This window comes from Bufo gargarizans, chromosome 1 (assembly GCF_014858855.1).
Source record: "Bufo gargarizans isolate SCDJY-AF-19 chromosome 1, ASM1485885v1, whole genome shotgun sequence".
Lineage (NCBI taxonomy): Eukaryota > Metazoa > Chordata > Amphibia > Anura > Bufonidae > Bufo > Bufo gargarizans.
The window spans coordinates 736,434,090-736,460,727 of NC_058080.1; the positions used below are offsets into that span (position 1 = coordinate 736,434,090).

The window sequence follows — 26,638 nt, forward strand, 5'->3', positions numbered from 1 at the left end:
CATTCTCTTGATGAGCTTCAAGAGGTAGTCACCTGAAATGGTCTTCCAACAGTCTTGAAGGAGTTCCCAAAGATGCTTAGCACTTGTTGGCCCTTTTGCCTTCACTCTGCGGTCCCAGCTCTACCCCAAACCATCTCGATTGGGTTCAGGTCCGGTGACTGTGGAGGCCAGGTCATCTGGCGCAGCACCCCATCACTCTCCTTCATGGTCAAATAGCCCTTACACAGCCTGGAGGTGTGTTTAGGGTCATTGTCCTGTTGAAAAATAAATGATGGTCCAACTTAACGCAAACCGGATGGAATAGCATGCCGCTGCAAGATGCTGTGGTAGCCATGCTGGTTCATGGAATAAATCCCCAACAGTGTCACCAGCAAAGCCCCCCCCACACCATCACACCTCCTCCTCCATGCTTCACGGTGGGAACCAGGCATGTAGAGTCCATCCGTTCACCTTTTCTGCGTCGCACAAAGACACGGAGGTTGGAACCAAAGATCTCAAATTTGGACTCATCAGACCAAAGCACAGATTTCCACTGGTCTAATGTCCATTCCTTGTGTTCTTTAGCCCAAACAAGTCTCTTCTGCTTGTTGCCTGTCCTTAGCAGTGGTTTCCTAGCAGATCTTCTACCATGAAGGCCTGATTCACACAGTCTCCTCCTAACAGTTGTTCTAGAGATGTGTCTGCTGCTAGAACTCTGGGTGGCATTGACCTGGTCTCTAATCTGAGCTGCTGTTACCCTGCGATGTCTGAGGCTGGTGACTCGGATGAACTTATCCTCTGCAGCAGACGTGACTCTTGGTCTTCCTTTCCTGGGGCGGTCCGCATGTCAGCCAGTTTCTTTGTAGCGCTTGATGGTTTTTGTGACTGCACTTGGGGACACTTTCAAAGTTTTCCCAATTTTTCGGACTGACTGACCTTCATTTCTTAAAGTAATGATGGCTGCTCGTTTTTCTTTACTTAGCTGCTTTTTTCTTGCCATAATACAAATTCTAACAGTCTATTCAGTAGGACTATCAGCTGTGTATCCACCTGACTTCTCCACAACGCAACTGATGGTCCCAACCCCATTTATAAGGCAAGAAATCCCACTTATTACACCTGACAGGGCACACCTGTGAAGTGAAGACCATTTCAGGTGACTACCTCTTGAAGCTCATCAAGAGAATGCCAAGAGTGTGCAAAGCAGTAATCAAAGCAAAAGGTGGCTACTGTGAAGAACCTAGAATATGACATATTTTCAGTTGTTTCACACTTTTTTGTTATGTATATAATCCCACATGTGATAATTCATAGTTTTGATGCCTTCAGTGCGAATCTACAATTGTCATAGTCATGAAAATAAAGAAAACTCTTTGAATGAGAAGAAGGTGTGTCCAACCTTTTGGTCTGTACTGTATATATACTTTATTATATCATAAATAGATCATTATTGCACAGATAAGAGATTACACTAAATTCATTTGAAAAAGTCAGCAAAGAACCTGGATGCCGTCGTCCCCCGGCCGGTGTCTCAGTAACCTGCCAAAAAGGTGGAACACATGTCAGGTGTAATGTGCAGTGGGGTGATTTACAAGTAAGCAGTATCTGGTACTAACCGCTACGAGTAACTGTGATCATCACTCCATTGCATAGCCATTAAGCGAGTATATACAGGTATAGGGCCCTAGTGATACATAAATGATAACAACACGTTACACAATATCTACCTGACATCCTCAGATAAATAAGTCCCCATACACCAAACCATCTAATAGAGGCCATGAACTACAACTCGCCCATAGGCACCTGCTGGAAAACCATAACATACCGAGAGACATGATGGAGGGCAGAGACAGCGGACACAGGACAGGCTGGAACCCCGACGCGCTTTTCTCCTCAGCTTCGTCAGGAGGTTAATGGAGTGTGGTCATGGCCCCCTCTTTATACCCCCCATGTAGCCTCGAGGTATGGGCTAATTTTAAATCGCAGCTGATACCTATTTATCGAGCACTTGTGCCCGATGATGCGCGCCGAGTGCATCAAGGAGGCGCCGCATTCATCAGGAGGAGGGGTGGAACGCAAACCATGCGTTCCAGCCCGCCTCCCAAGGAAGCATAGCGGCGCCCCCCGCACAGCGCATCACGGCCAAGCTCTGTATCAGCCAATCCAGCGTGAGTGGTATCCGGCTATGATGGTATCAAAACCTGATTATACCTATCAAATAAATAAATTCACACTAGAATGGCCCTAAACGGAGTCTACATAGGGTTCTTGGCAATATGAGGTACCAATAAAAAGCTGAATACATACTATGATCAAGGGGAGGGGAATGAGAGCATAACCTCCTGATCCTTTAGGGGTGAGAAGAGGTTTACACTTCTATAAATACAGGATTTCATAGAAATACACAACCATAAATGCAGCACTGGATACATCATGATCTATCCCAAATACATAAAAATATACATCACCAACAAATACCATACATGATTATATGAGCATAAAACTCCTAAATACCTCCCAGAATACCTAAACCATAATTGCTATAGGGAGTATGAAATATATTCCTTATAACCCCTCTAACACCTAATGAGAACTGTATCGAGTTTGGACAAACATTTCAAATAATATCACATTGAGTTTGTCATAATCCATAGTAAAGGGTGATCAATGTGCCCAAGTATGTCTGGGCAGCAAAAAACGATGTGTATAGTAGTCTATTGTTTTGTTTGTGACGCCAATTGCAGCGTGCGCAGGGTACTGTTGCAGGGCCCTTTAAAATGTAATAACTCACATACCAGGTTAGTAATGCCAGAGTGGTGTAATGTCTCTGTGTGGTGGTAATAATGGTGTCAGCGGTGTCTCCTACCTGGGTACGGCCAGACTCCTGGATCCTGGCGAACTTACAATAAAATGAGTCTTGTGCTAGTAGGAGTAATAGAGGAACTAGTAGCAGAAATTGAGATCCAGACTTTGGGTGAAGGTCAAACTTGTCTTTATTGGTAGTAGCTTTCATCCAAACAAGGTACAGCAATAGTATTTGGTCCCAGCAGGTATTGGCAAAGTATGGCAGGAAATTATCTTCTGCTCTATCATGTGCCTGGAGCTTTTGCAGGAAAAGGACGTCTGCTTAGTAGCACTATCTGCACTATCTTCTGCTATCTAGGGACTGACTTGCTGAGGAAGATTATGGCTTCTCCTGGGGTCTCTGGTCTCTACTCGCAGTTATCTTCACAGGGTATGGTTCTTCCTGGAACTGGAGTGATCTGCAGCTTTCTACTTGGTTTCGTCCAGCTGAGCTGCAAAGCTCAGACTGGGAATCTGATCAAATCTCAGGACGAGACTTGGTCCTTGCTGTCTTCCCCATGCGGGGAGAGCTAGAACTGTCTCTACTCCTAGAGGAGTAGATCACCATATAAAACACTCAGGAGATAATCCCATCACATGTGTCTCCACTGTCCCTATTCATTTATTATGGAGGGGGTGAAGATGTCTGTTTGCATGTTGTGTTTGTTAATTGCGTCACAGACAATGCCATTGTGTTTGTTAATTGCATCACAGACAATGTCATTGTGTTTGTTGAATAGGGGTAGTTTTTGTGTTTAAACTGTAAAGGATTTGCTGCTATGTCATGTCCTCAGTTCCCAACCAGGTCCACGGGGGTGGTTCTCTTGTTGGAAAATGTGTATATAAGTTAATGCTTGTGTGTTCAATAAAGAGTTCCTGTTTTACATTCAACATAGCGCCTCGTCTCATGTGTATGGGGATTGCTATATGCTGTATACTCCCCTGGCTATAACTCCTAGCTTTTGTAAGAGCTGTTCCTGCTCTCTGGATTTAGGAAAGGTTCACCCACTGGAGCCTTGTCGTAGGTCCAGGGTGGGTAGGAGACAGTGAGACCTCGACCAGGCTTCGGCAGTTTGTGGGGTCTGCAGGGCGTACGGTGTCAAGTGGAGTGCTTGGAGTCCTCGGGAAGCACTATGAGCATCCATAGACGGAGGTACCCGGTCGGGGTGCCAGGAGATCCGTTACATTGGTGGCAAGCAGTGGGATGGCGTTCTAGTGCTAAGAGGAGCAGCTCAGAGACACCATTGGTGGAGTATATTGAGGGCAACGCTAGTATTCGTACAGCGCCCCTGTCTACAGCAGGATGGAATCGGCTAGTCTTCAAACAGCGTTCCACTATGAGGAGGAGGATGACCTGGACTGGAGGGATGCAGTCTGGAAAGGCGTCTGGTACGAGGCCCTGGAAGATGTACAGCGGCGGGGCGAGAGTCTCCCCATTGAGGAGCAGCGGTTGCAGATGCGAGTGGCCCTGCGAATGCCCCTTCTGGGAGAGCAGCCCCTGGATGAGTGGGTGACAGAACTCGAGAGCCTGGTATGGAAGGAGCTTTGGCTAGATGACGCCTACCAGGCACTCTGGTGGTATGTGATTCGGCACTCCCCTTGGATGGCTGAGCACGACAGACCCGAGGGTGAGGATTATAATGGCCCTGGCCTGTTGTTTGAGGCCTTCGCAGAACCAGAGTTTGGAGATGCTGGAGAGTCCCAGTTCTGGGATATCTATGACCACAGGGAGGCTATGCATGATTGGGGTACAGCGAGAGATGCGAGACAAGACCTGGCATCTCTAGTGACAAAGGAGTGGGAGCTGGAGCAGGATGACCAATACCTCTTCAGCTCAATTTGGTCCCAATATACACTGTCAGAGAGCTTGGTGGCAGTCCCTGGCCTACAACCCTACAGCTGGGAAGACTCGACTGAAGTATCCCCTGCTTCAGTACCAGCTACAGAGGTAGGGGACCTCGTAGACTGGTCCTGGGGGGAACCCTATATGGCAGGTGGATATGGGACCGAGATCTCTCCACCGGCCCTACAGGGATGCTGGGCAGTCGGCCCAGATCCCCAACGGCAGCCGGAGTTTCCGGGAGTAGGGACAGACGGTCCTGCTCCCCAAGCGGCAGTATGTTTTGCAGGGAGAGGAGAGCATAGTCTTCATTCCCCAGCGGCAGTGTATCTTGAAAGGAGAGGAGACAATCGGTCTATCTTTCCAACCACAGGAGGACAGCACCCCTAACTCCGATGGTGCAGATGGGACCGCAGTCTCAGCACCAGGCCTACCGGGATGCTGGACGGCCGGTACGGATCCCCCACCAACCCCGCAGGAATGCCAGGAGGAGGAGGTAAACTATCCCTCCTCTCCACAGCTGATCCGCAACAAGGAGCTGGCATCTGGCAGAGTGCAGTTTGCCTCTGCCCTCCCCTATCCTCTTCTCCAGAGCCTGACTCCCCACAGGCTACCCCAGCGGAAGAGCTGGCATCTGGGCAGTTGGCCTCTGCCCTCCCCTATCCTCTTGTCCAGAGGCTGACTCCCCACAGGCTACCCCAGCAGAAGAACTGGCATCTGGGCAGAGTGCAATCGGCCTCTACCCACCAAGTACCTACAGCTCCAAGCTAGAGAACAACAATGAAAGGAGTAGCAGATGCCCACTCAACAGCTGGGGACATACAGAACAGAGCCAGGCCCCAGAGTTCAACAGGACCAGTGTTTGTTTACGGGTGGGCTACTCAACTAACTCAGGCACCGACCGACAGGAGGCACTGGCAGCAGATCACCGCTGAACACGGCGCACGGGACTGGTACCCGGACACTGTAATGTTCGGTACAAACCCCAATTGTGCGGTCCGGATTCGCTCATCCCTGGAGGTAAGCTAAATTAAGAAAGTAATCGCTGTATCTATAGCATCTGGCAGGAAGTTTAGACAGGATGTTATTTGCGTTCTGTGAGGTCAGAGGTTACGAGAAGCAGTCTATGATATATATTGCAGAAGCTTTTCCAGCGCCGGTTGCTCCTGTGCTGCAGTCATGTGGATTTGCTCCTGACTTGTGATTGGTTTTCTGCAGTTCTTTTCCAGCGCCGGTTGCTCCAGTGTTGCAGTCATGTGGATTTGCTCCTGACTTGCGATTGGTTTTCTGCAGTTCTTTTCCAGCACCGGTTGCTCCTGTGCTGCAGTCATGTGGATTTGCTCCTGACTTGTGATTGGTTTTCTGCAGTTCTTTTCCCGCGCCGGTTGCTCCAGTGTTGCAGTCATGTGGATTTGCTCCTGACTTGTGATTGGTTTTCTGCAGTTCTTTTCCAGCGCCGGTTGCTCCTGTGCTGCAGTCATGTGGATTTGCTCCTGACTTGTGATTGGTTTTCTGCAGTTCTTTTCCAGCGCCGGTTGCTCCTGTGCTGCAGTCATGTGGATTTGCTCCTGACTTGTGATTGGTTTTCTGCAGTTCTTTTCCAGCGCCGGTTGCTCCTGTGCTGCAGTCATGTGGATTTGCTCCTGACTTGTGATTGGTTTTCTGCAGTTCTTTTCCAGCGCCGGTTGCTCCTGTGCTGCAGTCATGTGGATTTGCTCCTGACTTGTGATTGGTTTTCTGCAGTTCTTTTCCAGCGCCGGTTGCTCCTGTGCTGCAGTCATGTGGATTTGCCCCTGACTTGTGATTGGTTTTCTGCAGTTCTTTTCCAGCGCCGGTTGCTCCTGTGCTGCAGTCATGTGGATTTGCTCCTGACTTGTGATTGGTTTTCTGCAGTTCTTTTCCCGCGCCGGTTGCTCCTGTGCTGCGGTCATGTGGATTTTGCTCCTGACTTGTGATTGGTTTTCTGCAGTTCTTTTCCCGCGCCGGTTGCTCCTGTGCTGCAGTCATGTGGATTTGCTCCTGACCTGTGATTGGTTTTCTGCAGTTTTTTTCCAGCGCCGGTTGCTCCTGTGCTGCAGTCATGTGGATTTGCTCCTGACTTGTGATTGGTTTTCTGCAGTTCTTTTCCAGCGCCGGTTGCTCCTGTGCTGCAGTCATGTGGATTTGCTCCTGACTTGTGATTGGTTTTCTGCAGTTCTTTTCCAGCGCCGGTTGCTCCTGTGCTGCGGTCATGTGGATTTGCTCCTGACTTGTGATTGGTTTTCTGCAGTTCTTTTCCCGCGCCGGTTGCTCCTGTGCTGCAGTCATGTGGATTTGCTCCTGACCTGTGATTGGTTTTCTGCAGTTCTTTTCCCGCGCCGCTTGCTCCTGTGCTGCAGTCATGTGGATTTGCTCCTGACTTGTGATTGGTTTTCTGCAGTTCTTTTCCCGCGCCGGTTGCTCCTGTGCTGCAGTCATGTGGATTTGCCCCTGACTTGTGATTGGTTTTCTGCAGTTCTTTTCCAGCGCCGGTTGCTCCTGTGCTGCAGTCATGTGGATTTGCTCCTGACTTGTGATTGGTTTTCTGCAGTTCTTTTCCCGCGCCGGTTGCTCCTGTGCTGCAGTCATGTGGATTTGCTCCTGACCTGTGATTGGTTTTCTGCAGTTCTTTTCCAGCGCCGGTTGCTCCTGTGCTGCAGTCATGTGGATTTGCCCCTGACTTGTGATTGGTTTTCTGCAGTTCTTTTCCAGCGCCGGTTGCTCCTGTGCTGCAGTCATGTGGATTTGCTCCTGACTTGTGATTGGTTTTCTGCAGTTCTTTTCCCGCGCCGGTTGCTCCTGTGCTGCGGTCATGTGGATTTGCTCCTGACTTGTGATTGGTTTTCTGCAGTTCTTTTCCCGCGCCGGTTGCTCCTGTGCTGCAGTCATGTGGATTTGCCCCTGACTTGTGATTGGTTTTCTGCAGTTCTTTTCCAGCGCCTGTTGCTCCTGTGCTGCAGTCATGTGGATTTGCTCCTGACTTGTGATTGGTTTTCTGCAGTTCTTTTCCTGCGCCGTTTGCTCCTGTGCTGCAGTGATGTGGATTTGCTCCTGACTTGTGATTGGTTTTCTGCAGTTCTTCACCCTCAGCAGAGCGGGGGCGCCGACGTCACCTACGCAACCGTCTGCAAGAAAACAACCCAGAAGTCACACCATGAAGGTATGGCATAGCGAGTTGGAACGGGTCACATGACGCTGCCTGGACCCCCACCCTACACCCGTCCAGCGGGTCACCCTGTGATCCCCTCGCCCCAATCATTCACTTTTACACAGCGCTGTGGGTTAGTTTTCTTTTTATTGGTCAGAGGGTCACATTAAAGATGGTGGACGGTCATGTGACTTGGCAACTCTTTGAATGTGTGCAGTCATGTGACCATGGCTACCTACTGGTGTCTACCTGTAAACACGCAGAGCGCCCTCTAGTGTCAGCAGCTCAAATACAAGAATACATTCCAGGTAATGACAGACATATGACATGTGACATCACGTCTTACAATTCATTTTCAGATTCTGCAGGAGGCGATGACATCACAGTGACGCGCGCAGCGCTCAAGAAGACGACCAAGAAAAAGGGCCGAAAATGTGAAGACCAAGAAGGTAAAAAACCTCCTGACTGAACCTGACACAAGAGTGTACACACTGAGCGCTCACACGTGTAAGACAGACACGTCACATGTCATCACACCTGTCGTACAGACACGTCACATGTCATCACACCTGTAGTACAGACACGTCACATGTGATCACACCTGTAGTACAGACACGTCACATGTGATCACACCTGTAGTACAGACACGTCACATGTGATCACACCTGTAGTACAGACACGTCACATGTGATCACACCTGTAGTACAGACACGTCACATGTGATCACACCTGTAGTACAGACACGTCACATGTGATCACACCTGTAGTACAGACACGTCACATGTGATCACACCTGTAGTACAGACACGTCACATGTGATCACACCTGTAGTACAGACACGTCACATGTGATCACACCTGTAGTACAGACACGTCACATGTGATCATACCTGTATCCCCAGTAATACATGCTGGATGTGAGGTCTGTGTCCCCCAGTAATACATGCTGGATGTGAGGTCTGTGTGTCCCCCAGTAATACATGCTGGATGTGAGGTCTGTGTGTCCTCCAGTAATACATGCTGGATGTGAGGTCTGTGTGTCCTCCAGTAATACATGCTGGATGTGAGGTCTGTGTCCCCCAGTAATACATGCTAGATGTGAGGTCTGTGTGTCCTCCAGTAATACATGCCGGATGTGAGGTCTGTGTGTCCCCCAGTAATACATGCCGGATGTGAGTTCTGTGTGTCCTCCAGTAATACATGCCGGATGTGAGGTCTGTGTGCCCCCCAGTAATACATGCCGGATGTGAGGTCTGTGTGTCCCCCAGTAATACATGCTGGATGTGAGGTCTGTGTGTCCCCCAGTAATACATGCTGGATGTGAGGTCTGTGTGTCCCCCTGTAATACATGCTGGATGTGAGGTCTGTGTGTCCCCCAGTAATACATGCTGGATGTGAGGTCTGTGTGTCCCCCAGTAATACATGCTGGATGTGAGGTCTGTGTGTCCTCCAGTAATACATGCTGGATGTGAGGTCTGTGTGTCCTCCAGTAATACATGCTGGATGTGAGGTCTGTGTGTCCTCCAGTAATACATGCTGGATGTGAGGTCTGTGTGTCCCCCAGTAATACATGCTGGATGTGAGGTCTGTGTGTCCCCCAGTAATACATGCTGGATGTGAGGTCTGTGTGTCCCCCAGTAATACATGCCGGATGTGAGGTCTGTGTGTCCCCAGTAATACATGCTGGGAGTTGATGCTATGTCCCCAGTAATACATGCTGGATGTGAGGTCTATGTCCCCCAGTAATACATGCTGGATGTGAGGTATGTGTCCCCCCAGTAATACATGCTGGATGTGAGGTCTGTGTGTCCCCCAGTAATACATGCTGGATGTGAGGTCTGTGTGTCCCCCAGTAATACATGCTGGATGTGAGGTCTGTGTGTCCCCCAGTAATACATGCTGGATGTGAGGTCTGTGTGTCCCCAGTAATACATGCTGGATGTGAGGTCTGTGTGTCCTCCAGTAATACATGCTGGATGTGAGGTTTGTGTCCCCCCAGTAATACATGCCGGATGTGAGGTCTGTGTGTCCCCCAGTAATACATGCCGGATGTGAGGTCTGTGTGTCCTCCAGTAATACATGCTGGATGTGAGGTCTGTGTGTCCCCCAGTAATACATGCTGGATGTGAGGTCTGTGTGTCCTCCAGTAATACATGCTGGATGTGAGGTCTGTGTGTCCTCCAGTAATACATGCTGGATGTGAGGTCTGTGTGTCCCCCAGTAATACATGCTGGATGTGAGGTCTGTGTGTCCCCCAGTAATACATGCTGGATGTGAGGTCTGTGTGTCCCCCAGTAATACATGCCGGATGTGAGGTCTGTGTGTCCCCCAGTAATACATGCTGGATGTGAGGTCTGTGTGTCCCCCCAGTAATACATGCTGGATGTGGGGTCTGTGTGTCCCCCAGTAATACATGCTGGATGTGAGGTCTGTGTGTCCCCCCAGTAATACATGCTGGATGTGAGGTCTGTGTGTCCCCCAGTAATACATGCTGGATGTGAGGTCTGTGTGTCCCCCAGTAATACATGCTGGATGTGAGGTCTGTGTGTCCTCCAGTAATACATGCCGGATGTGAGGTCTGTGTGTCCCCCAGTAATACATGCCGGATGTGAGGTCTGTGTGTCCTCCAGTAATACATGCTGGATGTGAGGTCTGTGTGTCCCCCAGTAATACATGCCGGATGTGAGGTCTGTGTGTCCCCCAGTAATACATGCTGGATGTGAGGTCTGTGTGCCCCCCAGTAATACATGCTGGATGTGAGGTCTGTGTGTCCCCCAGTAATACATGCCGGATGTGAGGTCTGTGTGTCCTCCAGTAATACATGCTGGATGTGAGGTCTGTGTGCCCCCCAGTAATACATGCCGGATGTGAGGTCTGTGTGTCCCCCAGTAATACATGCCGGATGTGAGGTCTGTGTGTCCCCCAGTAATACATGCCGGATGTGAGGTCTGTGTGTCCTCCAGTAATACATGCTGGATGTGAGGTCTGTGTGTCCCCCAGTAATACATGCTGGATGTGAGGTCTGTGTGTACCCCAGTAATACATGCCGGATGTGAGGTCTGTGTGTCCTCCAGTAATACATGCTGGATGTGAGGTCTGTGTGTCCCCCCAGTAATACATGCTGGATGTGAGGTCTGTGTGTCCCCCCAGTAATACATGCTGGATGTGAGGTCTGTGTGTCCCCCAGTAATACATGCCGGATGTGAGGTCTGTGTGTCCCCAGTAATACATGCTGGATGTGAGGTCTGTGTGTCCTCCAGTAATACATGCTGGATGTGAGGTCTGTGTGTCCCCCAGTAATACATGCTGGATGTGAGGTCTGTGTGTCCCCCAGTAATACATGCCGGATGTGAGGTCTGTGTGTCCCCCAGTAATACATGCTGGATGTGAGGTCTGTGTGTCCCCCCAGTAATACATGCCGGATGTGAGGTCTGTGTGTCCCCCAGTAATACATGCTGGATGTGAGGTCTGTGTGTCCCCCAGTAATACATGCTGGATGTGAGGTCTGTGTGTCCTCCAGTAATACATGCCGGATGTAAGGTCTGTGTATCCCCAGTAATACATGCTGGATGTGAGGTCTGTGTGTCCCCCCAGTAATACATGCTGGATGTGAGGTCTGTGTGTCCTCCAGTAATACATGCTGGATGTGAGGTCTGTGTGTCCCCAGTAATACATGCTGGATGTGAGGTCTGTGTGTCGAGGAAGTCAGAGATGTCCATACTAATACTGCACTTGTCATACAGATCTGGTATTTTTGCTCTCATCATTGCTTTCTGTCTTACAGGTCAATGTGTGGAGAAGTCAACATGGGACAAATGTGTGATAGTCAGAGAAGATGAGGAGCGCACAGACTGGAAGCACAGAGTACTTCGAGGTATGGGTATATTCTGTAGTGTGGGCCAGACGGGTGCTGCAGATCGGGGTGATCACCGTGGGCCTTGCAGATGCAGGTGAAGGACAATGAGACGTTACAGTAGCTGATGTGAGAGGTGATCAGAGCCTGGATTCAGGGGAAGGGCAGAGGCTTGAGAAGGTTCAGAAGTGGACTGAAGGTGAGGAAGATAAATGAAAGGAGTTATTTCCATGTCATGAAGGGATTGTATATTGAAGGGACATGCCTTTACTTGATGATCGTAGGGGGCTTGATTTGTGTAACCCCTACAATCAGGTGAATAAAGGGGTCCTTTAGGCTGGAACCCCACCAATCATAAGATACCAGCTCTAGGTTATTAATTTATGAGACAGGAATACTTCTTCCAATACCCAGGATTCTTCTCATGCATTCCTGACTCCGGAGTGCACATCCTGAGATGGAGGGACACAGCTCCGGGTCTACAGTGTCCTGTCAGCACAGAGGATTCCTCACCACAATGCCTCTTCTGCCCCATTGCTGTTGACTATCTTATAAGACATTATGTTATTGCCCCCTGCAGGTCGGCACTGCTCATTGCTCCCCATCCCCTTCCTGGTCATCCTGTGTCTCATTCTTCTCATCACCACCATCACTAGCAGAACCTCCTGTGAGTTTGCAGACCTCTGGAACAGATTCATTTCTATATAGTTCTCTCAGCTCCATCGTTCCCTCTTCTCCATCCTTCTGTGCTACTTAATTCTTCTTGTTATTAATCCATTGTTCTCTATTTCCATTGTCTTTTTCTACTTTGTTCTCTTCATTGTTTTCTCAGATTTACTGTCTTCTTCTCTCCATTGTCCTCCCCCACCTCTCTTTGCTTTTTCCTCTATTGTCTCTACTCAGTTGTTCTTTAATCTCCATTGTTTTCACTGATCCATTGTTCTCTGTAGACCATTGTCCAATTATACCTCATTGTTCGCTCTGTTTCCTTGAATCAATTGTCCTCTTATCCATTGTTCTGTATTCTCCATTCTCCTGCTCAATTGTTCTCTCGTCTTCATTGTTTCTTCTGATCGATTGTCTTTTACTACTACATTATTAACTTGGATCCACATTTCTTTCCTCTCCATTGTCCCCTCTTCTCTGCTGTCCTCTGTTCTTCATTGTTCTCCTCACACTGGGCTTCCATGCCACATGTGATAGTAAGGATTTGTTGCTGGGATGCGTCCCTTCAGTGAAATTCCAGCAGTGAACTTCAATCTGATGACTACTTTCTCATTCCCAGGTACAACCAGTGACGGAAGTAGATCAGGACCATCGTCCTCATCAGGTACAGTCCAGATGAAGCCCCTGACGCATGATATCCAGAAAGCTTCATCTTACAGAATTCTGGCCACAATCATATCAGGTGCTGTTACTGACAACATTGATAAACGGCGTAGACCTCATATCTGAGGTGCAGGCTATCGATAAATGATCTACATAGCCTGACAGTAGGACAGTACTACCACCCAAAAAAAACATCTCTCATACCTGTAATAACCCCTGGAGGATCCTGAGTTGTGTGAAAAATGTTGTATAGATGGAGGGGTCGGAAGTGGAGATCTGTGAACAACACGGTTCCTATTACACCTGCTGTTAATGCAGTATATACCAGAGGGACCATCAAACACCAGTCACACATTGGAGGTCCCTGTCCCCTCGGAGCCTGGACAATAGATGGAGATTCACCTGTCTCCAAGCTGAGTTACCCTGTGTAATACAAGTCTACATGTGAATAGCTAGGGAAACCAAACATGAAAGTTCTGAAGCCACAGTTCTGAACCAAACACAACAGAAAACCTGCCCGAGAAGTATTTGGGGTGGGGGGCACTTACTTTTGTTTCCGTGTTGCACGCACATTCCTTGGTGCACATGTTCTCATGAACTAAGAGCTGGGTATGAAGTGATTGACAGGACAATGGCAGGACAACCTACCTCTGCCTCCTCATAGCCTCTACCTACAGTAACCAGCTTTCATTGCACTGTAAGTCACTGTCCATTGCCCCATAACCCGAGATCTGATTTCCTTATTTTGCAGACTTGTTTTCTCCGTGTCCCGATCCCTGGATTCTTGTTACAAGGAAGTGTTATTTCTTCTCAGAAAACAGAAAGAACCGCAAAGACAGCAAAGAAGACTGCGAGAAACGCAACTCTAGCCTGGCAACCGTGAAGGAGGGAACCATACTGGTCAGTCCCCGGGCCTAGGGAGGGTTCATGGAGGAGAGAATGGCATTTCTGAGTATAAGGCTTTACATCGGTTCCATATAACGCTTCATCTGTGGCGTGGTGGACACTGGTGAATGTGATAAGATGGGTCACCTCAATCATCAGCATCACATTGAGGCTCCAGAGGATGGGGTCAGGTTCTATAAACATGTACATGGCCGGTCAATGTGCCTCTTGTTGTATTGGATATTGGGGGTTGTATTGGATATTGGGGGTTGTATTGGATATTGGGGGTTGTATTACAAATTATTAACGTGCCATTCCTTCCATAGCGCTGTACATATGATAAGCGGTGCACATACATAATACAGACAAAAGCATGAACAAGATAAGTTACAGAAGGAGAGAGGGCCCTGCCCGTGAAGGCTTACAATCTACATGGTATGGGAGAAGGACACAGTAGGTGCGGGTGAAGCTGGTCCTGGCGGTATAGAGGCAGCAGGGTCACTGGTTGGAGGCTTGTCTGAAGAGGTGGGTTTTCAGGTTTCTTTTGAAGGATTCCACTGTAGGTGAGAGTCTGATATGTTGGGGCAGCGAGTTCCAGAGTGTGGGGGATGCACGGGAGAAATCCTGGAGGAGATTGTGGGAAGAGGCGATAAGAGGAGAGGAGAGAAGGAGGTCCTGTGAGGATCGGAGAGTGCGCGTGGGGGTGTATCGGGAAAGTAGCTCAGAGATGTCGGGAGGGGACAGGTTATGGACGGCCTTGTATGTGTTTGTTAGTACTTTGAACTGAATTCGTTGGGCAATGGGGAGCCAGTGAAGGGATTGGCAGAGGGGAGAGGCAGAGGAGTAACAGGGGCAGAGGTGGAGAGTTGAGGATAGATTGGAGGGGTGCGAGAGTGCTAGATGGGAGGCCACAGAGGACAGTGTTGCAGTAGTCTAGGCAGGAGATGATAAGGGCATGTACAAGCATTTTTGCAGACTCCTGGCTGAGGAACGGGCGGATGCGGGAGATATTTTTGAGTTGGAGGCAGCAGGTGGTGGAAAGGGGCACTCTCTACAGAGGGGATCACACATGAACCGTGAAAATGAATATCAATTTAATATCTTCACTGCAAAATAGAAACAACAGTAATGGGCAATCCCTAAAATGTTTACACATACAATAAAACCACATCAATCAATGTCAGAATACTTTCCTAAAATCGACTGTTCTGTGAAGGAAAAAATGGTAAATAGTCCACCATATATACATCTCCTTGTCAGGGATGGTAGGTCCTTAGTTGCAGATGTAGCACTAGATCTTCAGAGATGGTGTTCAATTTCTGAGCTCTATTAAAGTGCACTAGTGCCGTTCATGGATACCAATGTACAGTCTGAACAGCCCAGTGTATCATTACCCGGTTATGCTTCAATACTGTAGGCTCATTTTCCCTGGGTCCGTTACTCTGATGCGCTGTGTATATCCGCCAGCCGGCTGTGAGGTGCGCTAGTTGTATCCAGAGCTGGACATACGTTTTGCTCACCGGACTCTCAGGTGTACTCCTCGCCCGCCTCCTGATGCTCGGCGTCTCTTACCGGTCTCCCGCTCCACGGCGTCCTCCGCTGCCCTGCTTCTCACACTTCACGCAGCCTCCCACGTGGTGACGAAGCTGGCGTCGGTACGGCGTATCACGTGACGGAGCTCCCCCTGCTGGTCAGCTGGTCTTACTTGCCGGAGGTTTTAATCGGGCTTGGGTTATTTCTTAGACAGGCCTGTCATATTATCAGTCGAATGTCCTTTATGTTAACATCGAGTATTTGCGCTCACTTCCTGGGACCATACGCGTTTCGGGGACAACCCCTTCCTCAGTGGATATCAGGAGTGAGCCTTAGTGCTGATCTTTTATCAGTCCACATTGTTCATGGATCACATCCAAACTCCGGACCGGAATCCCTGCTCACAATCTTTTCCCTTTTTTGTTATATATATATATATAGTGCTGCATTGTTGTATCTATAAATCCATACATCTTCTCCTCCTCACAGATCATAATATGTTATATATATAAAATGATAAAATCACCAATAGTACATATACAGCTAAAACAGTGGATATATAATATGGATTGTACCAGGGTATCCATATGGAGAACCACAATATCTACATAATGGACCACAATTTCCATCTAGAAACCACAATCTATGGGAAATAGCAGTTTCCACATAAACAAAAAGGGGGGGGGGGCTCTTTGTGACATCTCACCATCCAGATGTCAAGTGATGTATGAAAGAATTGGATGGAATAGGAGACATCTGGATCAACCGACTCCATGTCTGAACCTGAGATATATGCAAGGTTCCCCTCCCAGAAATATACATTGTATTCCATCCCTCTAGAAGATTGTTACCCTGGTATTATATGTTACAAATATTTAGTTATCACTAAGGGCCTGCTTATATAGAAAGCTATCATCATATGTTATGAATGGTGAGATGTCACAAAGAGTGGCTTTCCCATTGATTGGTGGTGGCTTTGGAGCTCGGCAACCTGACAGACATCCCCTGCCTAGCCCACATCTTAAACTTAGTGGTTCAGCGGTTTCTCAAAACCTACCCCAATTTGCCCGAGCTACTAGTGAAGGTGCGCCACATGTGTGCCCATTTCTGCAAGTCGTCCACAGCTTCAGCCGGCCTGTCAATGCTGCAGCAGCGCTTGCGGCTTCCAGCTCACCGACTGTTGTGCGAAGTGAGCACGCGCTGGAACTCTACGTTCCACATGTTGGCCAGGCTTTGTGAGCAGCAGAGGGCAGTTGTGGAATACCAGCTGCAACATGGTCGTCGCCTTTCAAGTCAACTGCCACTATTCACAAGCGAGGAGCTGGCATGGATGTCTGACCTGTGTGAGGTTTTAAAAAACTTTGAGGAATCCAGATGGTGAGCGGCGATAACGCTATTATCAGCGTCACCATCCCACTTCTGTGTCCACTCAAACAATCACTGCCCACAATTAAGGCCAACGCTCTGAATGTGGCAGACGAGGAACTGGGGGAGGACATTACACAGGGTGATAGCAGGACCACACTCAGTTCGCCTTCTGAGCGTGAACTGGACGATGAAGAGGAGGAGGAGCTGGAGACAGTTGCCTCCGCTACCCATGGAACTTTAAAGGGGTATTCCCATCTTGCTACTTCATCCTCAATTGCTGCCAGGTAGCTGTTCACTTCCTGGTTTTCTGCTGCTAAGGCTGGGTGGGCTTAGGCAGCTAGCGTGAAGGCCGGCCACGCCTCCTTATGACATCACACTGAGAGCTCAGTCCTTGCGTGCTAGTTCATGTGAAGAGAATGAGTCATCAGTCTGGCAGCCTGCAGTGTCTGAGGCCCCTCGCCCTGCTGGGGAATCATCAGAGAGCCATGTGAAGTGAGCTCAGTGTACAGGAACAGGTGGCTGTCCTGCAGTGTCTGTGAGGCCCCTCCCCCTGCCGGGGAATCAGAGAGCTGTGATAAGTGAGCTCAGTGTACAGTAACACGTGGCTGTCCTGCAGTGTCTGTGAGGCCCCTCCCCCTGCCGGGTGTAACGGACCGTTTCAGCAGACAAGGGGTTAAGATCCGTTTAGGCGATATGCCCCTTTCCGAGAGACAGGCACAGCTACTGCAGAACACCAACCTCCCGAACTGGATACAAAATAGCACTCCAAACTGGAACCTCACAAATAGCTGTCAGCAGGCGAACAGGAAAAGAGTATCAGTCAGCTTACACTCCTGGCAATCAGTCTCCAACAGCATACAGGGAATCCCCCCAATAACGAGACAAGGCTCCGTCTTGAGGGTCAGCAGTGCTCTCCTGTGCTGGCACACCCAGCCTGGTTTTTATTACAGTTTTGCAAATACAGGACAGATACAAAACATCCCCACGATGCATCATGGTTTCCTCCTCTCTGTCCCAGAGACGACCGAAGACAATCCAATTATCTCTCAGGACAAAAGGGGAGATCACCAATACACATGTGGAGACAACAGGACAGACATCACCATTTAAACACACAATGGGACAATAGAAACACACCCACACAAAATCCTCCCCTCTGACGGTGATGACCATTGAACACAATGACGAATATAATTATCAAAGGCAGAGAAATACAGTTTTATAAAACATATCACAGGAACCCCAAAACATGCAATAACCCCATAACCAATATATCCTCGGAACCGGGGGATCTGGGTGAACCACATATCCAAAATTCACCCACATCCGTTCAGTAGTTTGGAAGATACAGTTTTATGCCAGTTACACTGAAAATATACAAGTTATACAGTTTCAAACTACTGAATGATGTCTCTGTGCACCAAATACAGGCAAGATAGCCCCGTGTTGGAAAGTCAGAACAGTGTCTGTGAGCTAAAATGGCCGCTATCTATTGTTCTCACCATGTGCTCCATCCAAGCAAGTAAGGCAAATGATGCAATCCAGGGACAGAGGGCTCCGTCCCAAGTGCCTTAAGACCCAATAACTTAAGGGACCATAATCCCAGGGCAGGAGGCTGGTAAACAGCCCCCTCCAAAACACTGTGGCGAGGTTGGTTTCGCCACACATCTCCCCACCCCCCAGGGAAGACTAACCAGATACCTGACCTCACGCCGGTCGGTACCTGAGTTAGTCTGGCAGCCCACCCACAACCCAATACTGGACCTGTTGAATTTTGGGGCCTGGCTCTGTTCTGTAGGTCCCCCGCTGTTGAGTGTGCATCTGCTACTCCTTGCTTTGTAGTTCTCCAGCTTGGAGCTGTAGGTACTTGGTGGGCAGAGGCCGACTGCGCTCTGCCCAGATGCCAGCTCTTCTGCTGGGGATGCCTGTGGGAAGTCAGTCTTTGGACAAGAGGATAGGGGAGGGCAGAGGCTGACTGCGCTCTGCCCTGATGCCAGCTCTTCTGCTGGGATAAGGGAGTTACAAGCCAATCCTGTAACAAGGGGGTCGGTGGAGCAGAGGCTAGCGGCTCTCTGCCCTGATGCCAGCTCTTCCGCAGGCTCATCCCCTGCCCCCAGAACTCGGTTGGGAAGTAGCTGGGAAGGGGAGGGCTCGCTTACCTCCTCCTCCTGGTATCCTTGCGGAGATGGCTGGAGATCTGGTTGTTTGAGGGGGAGAGCGACTGTCTCCTCTTTGGCTAAACAGCCCTGTTGCTGGGGGACAGGACCGACTGTCCCTACCCCCTGTGCTGTAAGTGCAGAGACCACGGTCCCATCTGCACAGTTGTGGGGCTTACTGTCTCCCCCTGGTGCGTTAAGCTGCCGCTGGGAAATGGAGACTAGGCTCCCAGTTCCCAACAAATCATGCTGCTGCTGGGGGGCAGGAACAACTACCTCTGCCCCCTGTAACTCAGCCTGCCGCTGGGGAGGGAGGCCGCTGCTCTCCCCTCCCTGTACTTCACACTGCCGCTGGGGAATGGAGACTAGGCTCCCAATTCCCAAAAAATCATGCTGCTGCTGGGGGGCAGGAACAACTACCTCTGCCCCCTGTAACTCAGCCTGCCGCTGGGGAGGGAGGACGCTGCTCTCCTCTCCCTGCACTTCACACTGCCGCTGGGGAATGGAGACTGGGCTCCCACTGTCCCGCAACCGTAACTTCCGATGGAGGTCCACCCAACGTGGCAGCTGACCGTCACCTTCTGCCCGGTATAGTAGGGTCTTAGACACTAGACTCCTCACGAACTTCACGTATTTCTCAGCTGGATTGGGTCCGAAGAAGTTCAGCCGCAACCACATCATACGGTCAAATTCCTCAACAGAGTATCTGTACTCCACTGCTGGTTCCATCCTTGTGCTTTTAGGGTCGCTGTACTGAGACATGCGTTGCCCTAAAATTGTAGAATCCACAGAAATGGTGTCTCCTGTAGCTGTCCTTCTTGCTGTAGGAACGATTCCGCTGCTTGCCACCAATGTAACGGACCGTTTCAGCAGACAATGGGTTAAGATCCGTTTAGGCGATATGCCCCTTTCCGAGAGACAGGCACAGCTACTGCAGAACACCAACCTCCCGAACTGGATACAAAATAGCACTCCAAACTGGAACCTCGCAAATAGCTGTCAGCAGACGAACAGGAGAAGCATACAATCAGCTTACACTCCTGGCAATCAGTCTCCAACAGCATACAGGGAATCCCCCCAATAACGAGACAAGGCTCCGTCTTGAGGGTCAGCAGTGCTCTCCTGTGCTGGCACACCCAGCCTGGTTTTTATTACAGTTTTGCAAATACAGAACAGATACAAAACATCCCCACAATGCATCATGGTTTCCTCCTCTCTGTCCCAGAGACGACTGAAGACAATCCAATTATCTCTCAGGACAAAGGGGAGATCGCCAATACACATGTGGAGACAACAGGTCAGACATCACCATTTAAACACACAATGGGACAATAGAAACACACCCACACAAAATCCTCCCCTCTGCCGGTGATGATTATTGAACACAAGGGCGAATATAATTATCAAAGGCAGAGAAATACAGTTTTATAAAACATATCACAGGAACCCCAAAACATGCAATAACCCCATAACCAATATATCCTCGGAACCGGGGGATCTGGGTGAACCACATATCCAAAATTCACCCACATCCGTTCAGTAGTTTGGAAGATACAGTTTTATGCCAGTTACACCGAAAATATACAAGTTATACAGAAAATAGTCACTAATAAATGTGTCCCCTGTTTGGTAGTTTCAAACTACTGAATGATGTCTCTGTGCACCAAATACAGGCAAGATAGCACCGCGTGGAAAAGTCAGAACAGTGTCTGTGAGCTAAAATGGCCGCTATCTATTGTTCTCACCATGTGCTTCATCCAAGCAAGTAAGGCAGAGGATGCAATCCAGGGACAGAGGGCTCCGTCCCAAGTGCCTTAAGACCCAATAACTTAAGGGACCATAATCCCAGGGCAGGAGGCTGGTAAACAGCCCCCTCCAAAACACTGTGGCGAGGTTGGTTTCGCCACACCGGGGAATCAGAGAGCCATGGGAAGTGAGCTCAGTGTACAGTAACAGGTGGCTGTCCTGCAGTGTCTGTGAGGCCCCTCCCCCTGCTGGGGAATCAGAGAGCCATGTGAAGTGAGCACAGTGTACAGTAACAGGTGGCTGTCCTGCAGTGTCTGTGAGGCCCCTCCCCCTGCCGGGGAATCATTAGAGAGCCATGTGAAGTGAGCACAGTGTACAGTAACAGGTGGCTGTCCTGCAGTGTCTGTGAGGCCCCTCCCCCTGCCGGGGAATCATTAGAGAGCCATGTGAAGTGAGCTCAGTGTACAGTAACAGGTGGCTGTCCTGCAGTGTCTGTGAGGCCCCTCCCCCTGCCGGGGAATCATCAGAGAGCCATGTGAAGTGAGCTCAGTGTACAGGAACACGTGGCTGTTCTGCAGTTTTACACACAAAATCTAAGTCTGATCTTTTACAAACCCATTCTGTGCATCAAAAACTATAATTCCATATTATACATTAGCTCAAAAGCGTGACCATCCCCCACCCACCAGCACTGATGCAGATTTGTTTCCATTACAGCTGTGCTCCAGTTGTGTATAAACCTTACACTATGTATCTTTATAGATGCATATACAGCTCAGCTACATGTGTCTTCTCTAGTCCCCTAACATCACTTTGGCTGAATGGCTTCCTATACAGCTCTGCTACATCTTTATTCTACTCCCCCACTAGCACTGTGTCTGAAAAGCTTCATATACAGCTCTGCTACATCTGCAGGGTTAGGGGAGTGGTAGGTCACGGTTAATAGGCAGAACGAGGGTTGCACTGGGTACTCACAGCTCATAGAAGACCCCGGGCAGGCGTACAGCAGTGATGGAGAGGCTGGCACAGGGGTCCTCTGGGGCACTCTCTGTGTATAGGGACCAGGCTGGTGGTAGGTGAGGTGCCCTGGGTGTTGCAGGTTTAAAGGGACACTGACAGGCCTTCTGAGCATAATTAGCTCTTTATATGCCCCCCTAGGTCTTATAATAAGTATTATCCCTGTGCGCATTGTAAAACGTTAAAAATAATCTTTATAATCACCTGTCCTTTCTGCCCAAGGGGCGTTCTTTGTGCTGCATTTGTGCCCTGCCGCGTCCCAACTGCCGGATCCTTAGACACGCCCATCTCATTAGTATTCACTTGGCGCAATGTGATCCCGGCGAGCGAGGGTGCTGGGCGCATGCGCAGGATCTCCGAATGTCGGGGACTAGAAAATACCGCCCAGCAAAGTGAATACTAATGAGATGGGCGTGTCTAAGGATTCGGCAGTTGGGACGCGGCTGGGCACAAATGCGGCACAAAGAACGCCCCTTGGGCAGAAAGGACAGGTGATTATAAAGATTATTTTTAATGTTTTACAATGCGCACAGGGATAATACTTATATGAATTGGGAACTTATTATAAGACCTAGGGGGGCATATAAAGAGCTAATTATGCTCGGAAGGCCTGTCAGTGTCCCTTTAATGTGCCGGTGGCAAGATCCCTTTAAAGTTCATGACGCCAGTGCCGGTAACGGTGACACACCGATTGCTGATAGTAGTAATTGAGGAACACGATGTTGTGGTGAACCAAAACCTCCTTTTTACTGGAACAATTAACTATTTACAGTCTTTTGGCAAAGTTCCATATGTCAGCAGCAGTCACAAGCAGGCTTATACAAATGGCAGGCACAATGTTCTTGCAAGATACTCAAAGGGTTAAAACACTTACAGATCAGGCTGCACTTTTCCTCAGAATCCTGTCTGTCTTTATCCCAAGGCCCGTATGCCCTATTGCTGGCTTTATCCTGGGTTAGGGAAACTTCCTCAGGTATATATCTCCTTGCTTTCCATATAAACCCTCCTGCCCTTCAGCCCTCTTGTCTGGCTGGAATAAAGGCTCTGCTCTGTTATGGGAACTGCAGGTTTCTCAGGAGGCAACTCTTCTCCTGGTGGCAACTAGAAGCCTAGGCTGTCTAGCTGCATGTCAGAGCCTGTGCAGCACGCCAGACCTGCAGGGTATAGCGACAGTGAGGTCACGGTATGGGCAATCGAGGGTTACTCACTTTTCTGAGGAGGACCCTGGGCAGGCATGCAGCAGTGAATGAGAGGCAGACACTAGTTCCTCTGGGGCACACTCTGGGTGTAGAGACCTGGCCTGATGTTGGGTGAGGTGCCCTGGTTGTTGCAGGTGTTTAGAGTGCCTGAGGCAAGGTCCCTTTAAGGATCGTGACGCCAGTGCCTGTAACGGTGGCACACCGGTTTGCAGGAGGATTAAATGAGTACACAGATGGTGAACCAAACGTTGCTTTACTTGGTGAAAACAGTCCAACTTTGTACACGCAGTTACAGAAGATGATAATGCAGTCCTTTACAGTTCCAAATGCACAGCAGGTTTATATCTCACAAGATACTTGGAGGGTATATATAGTTAATGCTTTGCAGTGCAGTGCTGCTCTATCCCCACAGCTATTCTAGCTGGCTGGATCCCAAGGCCCGGATGCCTATTCGCTGGCTTAAATCCTTGGTATAAATTCCTTCCTCCAGTATTGGCACTTGCTTAAGGTTACAATACCTTCTTTCCTAGTTGTCTCACTGCTGGATGGGAAAGGTGGCTGCAGGTTTCTCCCAGAAGGTTCTGTCCTACTATTGGGGTATCTCAACTGAGCTATCCTTAGCCTCAGGAGCTTCAGGCTGACAAGGTGACTCCTCTAGTCCCCTGGAATACACTCGGTCTCCAAGCAGGCTGTACTCCATCTAGCCTCCTGGTGCAGCTAGGAACCAGGACTATCCAGCTGCCTGTCAGGAGGAGGCCCTCAGCATATCCTGGACTGTCCAGCTGCCTGTCAGGAGGAGGCCCTCAGCATATCCTGGACTGTCCAGCTGCATGTCAGGAGGAGGCCCTCAGCATATCCTGGGCTGGTGCCTTCTCACTTCTGTCTCCACAGACTCCTGACTATGACCTCCCCTCCCTGTCTGGGCCTGGACATTTATACTAGGGGCTCCCTATCTCCCTCTAGTGTCTGGGAGGCTAAATTACACCCAACTAGGCCTGCAAAGCATATAACAGGGAAAACATTGCATGTAAAACACATAGAAAATGCATTAAAGTGCACAGTAAAATGTAACATCCCTGTCCCTTGTGAGTAGAAGTAACACGCTACCCAATTGACCCTTGTGCAGTGCCCACTCCTACCTAGTGGGACACTACACCTGCACCTTAGCACCTCTCTGGCTAAAGTGTCCTCTTGCTTCTGACTCTACACACAGACGCCTCTTTCCTGTCTGGGCCTAACTATATATATATTAGGGGTTCCCTAGCTCCCTCTACTGTCTAGGAGGAGGAACTACACCCTAACAGTCCTGACACACAGACACACAGGGAAAATACGCATAACAACATAGCAATATACATTAAAATGTAATGTAAAATACAATGCCACTGTTCCACAGGAGTTGGAGAACAAACGTGGCCCAATTGACCCTTGTGTAGTGCTCACATTTACCTAGTGGGACACTACACATCTGTCTGTTTATATCTTCAACCAGCACTGTGTCAGAACAGCCGCATATTCAGCTCTGCTACATCTGCTTCTCTCTTCCACCAGCATTGATTCTGACCCTCTACATATACAGCTCTGCTACATTTGTCTATTCCCTTCCCCATTAGAACTGTGTCTGAACAGCAGCGTATTCAGCTCTGCTACATCAGTTTCTCTATTCCACCAGCATTGATGCTGACCCGCCACTTATACAGCTCTGCTACTGTGGCAAAACCAACCTCGCCACTGGGTTTTGGAGAGGGCTGTTTGAAGGCCTCTTGCCTCAGGATTATGGCCCATAGTAACTTTAAAGGAGAAGACAGACCGGCCGCACAGCTTAAATCTGTCTGTAGAATTGTATTTTATGTTATTATGCGTTCGGTTAAATTGTATGTTATGTGAGGGCACCCAGATAGCTAATAGTATTGTATTCGTGTATTCTGAGTGCCATTCACCTAATGATATGCACTCAGACTTGAGCTATCTGGGGATATGTTACATGTCTGTGTTTGCTGTGGGGGTGTGCCATTGTGTGTTTAAATGGTGATGTCTGTCCTGTTGTCTCCACATGTGTATTGGTGATCTCCCTTTGTCCTGAGAGATAATTGGATTGCCCTCGGTTGTCTCTGGGACAGAGGGGAGGAAACCATGATGCATTGTGGGGATGTGTTGTATCTGTCCTGTGTCGCAGTCTCCCTTCTGGTCCTCTGGGGGCGTGAACGATTGGTTGCTGTATTTACATTGTATGTGTTGTAAATTACTGATTGGTTGTATTTCAAAACCCTGTGGGCGGACCTGTATTTGCAACAACTGTAATAAAAACCAGGCTGGGTGTGCCAGCACGTCAGAGCACTGCTTGACCCTCAAGACGGAGCCTTGTCTCGTTATTGGGGGGATTCCCTGTATGCTGTTGGAGACTGATTGCCAGGAGTGTAAGCTGACTTGGATGCTTTTCCTGTTCGTCTGCTAGCAGCTATTCCGCGAGGTTCCAGTTTGGAGTGCTATTTTGTATCCAGTTTGGGAGGTTGGTGTTCTGCAGTAGCTGTGCCTGTCTCTCAGAAAGGGGCATATCGCCTAAACGGATTTTAACCCCTTGTCTGCCGAAACGGTCCGTTACATTGGTGGCAAGCAGCGGGATCGTTCCTACAGCCAGAAGGACAGCTACAGGAGACACCATTTCTGTGGATTCTACAATTTAAGGGCAACGCATGTCCCAGTACAGCAACCCTAAAGCAACAGGATGGAACCAGCAGTGTTATACGAGGAGGAGGACCTGGATGGCCGGGATGCATTAAGGAAAGGCATCTGGTACCAGGCCCTGGATAATGTACAATACCAGCGAGGTGAGAGTCTCCCCAGTGAAGAGCAGCGGTTGCAGAAGCAAGTGGCCCTGCGGATGCCCTTCCTGGGAGAGCAGCCCCTGGAGGAATGGGTGAAGGAACTAGAGCACCGGGTATGGCAGGAGCTATGGCTGGAGGATGCCTACCAGGCGCTTTGGTGGTATGTGGCACAGTTTATACCCTGGACAGCTGAGCATGACAAGCCAGAGGGAGAGGAGTTTGATGGTCCTGGCTTGTTATGGGAGTCCTTTGCAGAGCCTGACTTCGGGAGCCCTGCACAGTCCAGACTTCAGGACATTTTCTATGAGAGGGAGGCTAGGCATGAGTGGGATGACCCCCATGAGGTAGAGCAAGACCTGGCTCACCTAGCAACCCTGGAGTGGGAACTGGAGCAGGACTACCGAGATCTCTTCCACTCCATTGGGAAGGCTCAGCAGGACAGCAAGAAGTCAGACCCAGGTCCAGAGCCCTTCAGCTGGGAGGATATTGTGGATGTTTACTGGGAAGAACCCCAGGTGGCCGGTGGAGATGGGACCGAGGTCTCTCCACCGGTCCTGCAGGGAATTGGGAGCCTAGTCTCCATTCCCCAGCAGGCAGGCTGAGTTACAGGGGGCAGAGGTAGTTGTTCCTGCCCCCCAGCAGCAGCATGATTTTTTGGGAATTGGGAGCCTAGTCTCCATTCCCCAGCGGCCGTGTGATGTACAGGGAATTGGGAGCCCAGTCTCCATTCCCCAGCGGCAGGCGGAGTTACAGGGGGCAGAGACAGTCGGTCCTGTCCCCCAGCGGCAGAGTGTCCTACAGGGAATAGAGAGCCCAGTCTCCTTTCCCCAGCAGCAGGACACTGTAGTGGGAGCGGAGGCGGTCGGTCGCCCTCCCCAGCGGCTGGAAGTATGTAT

At 49.5% G+C, this 26,638-nt stretch overlaps 1 protein-coding gene across 2 annotated transcripts in view; it reads left to right on the forward strand.

Moving 5' to 3' along the window:
• LOC122924916 (killer cell lectin-like receptor subfamily G member 1) overlaps positions 1 to 26,638 on the forward strand; it is a 106,105-nt gene that overhangs the window by 42,831 nt on the left and 36,636 nt on the right. For both annotated transcript variants that reach the window (XM_044276461.1, XM_044276462.1), the window contains 5 exons: positions 8,192 to 8,281; positions 11,616 to 11,705; positions 12,265 to 12,351; positions 12,970 to 13,014; positions 13,765 to 13,913. In XM_044276461.1, coding sequence (XP_044132396.1) covers positions 8,192 to 8,281; positions 11,616 to 11,705; positions 12,265 to 12,351; positions 12,970 to 13,014; positions 13,765 to 13,913 — 461 coding nt within the window. The remainder of the gene's footprint in view (positions 1 to 8,191; positions 8,282 to 11,615; positions 11,706 to 12,264; positions 12,352 to 12,969; positions 13,015 to 13,764; positions 13,914 to 26,638) is intronic.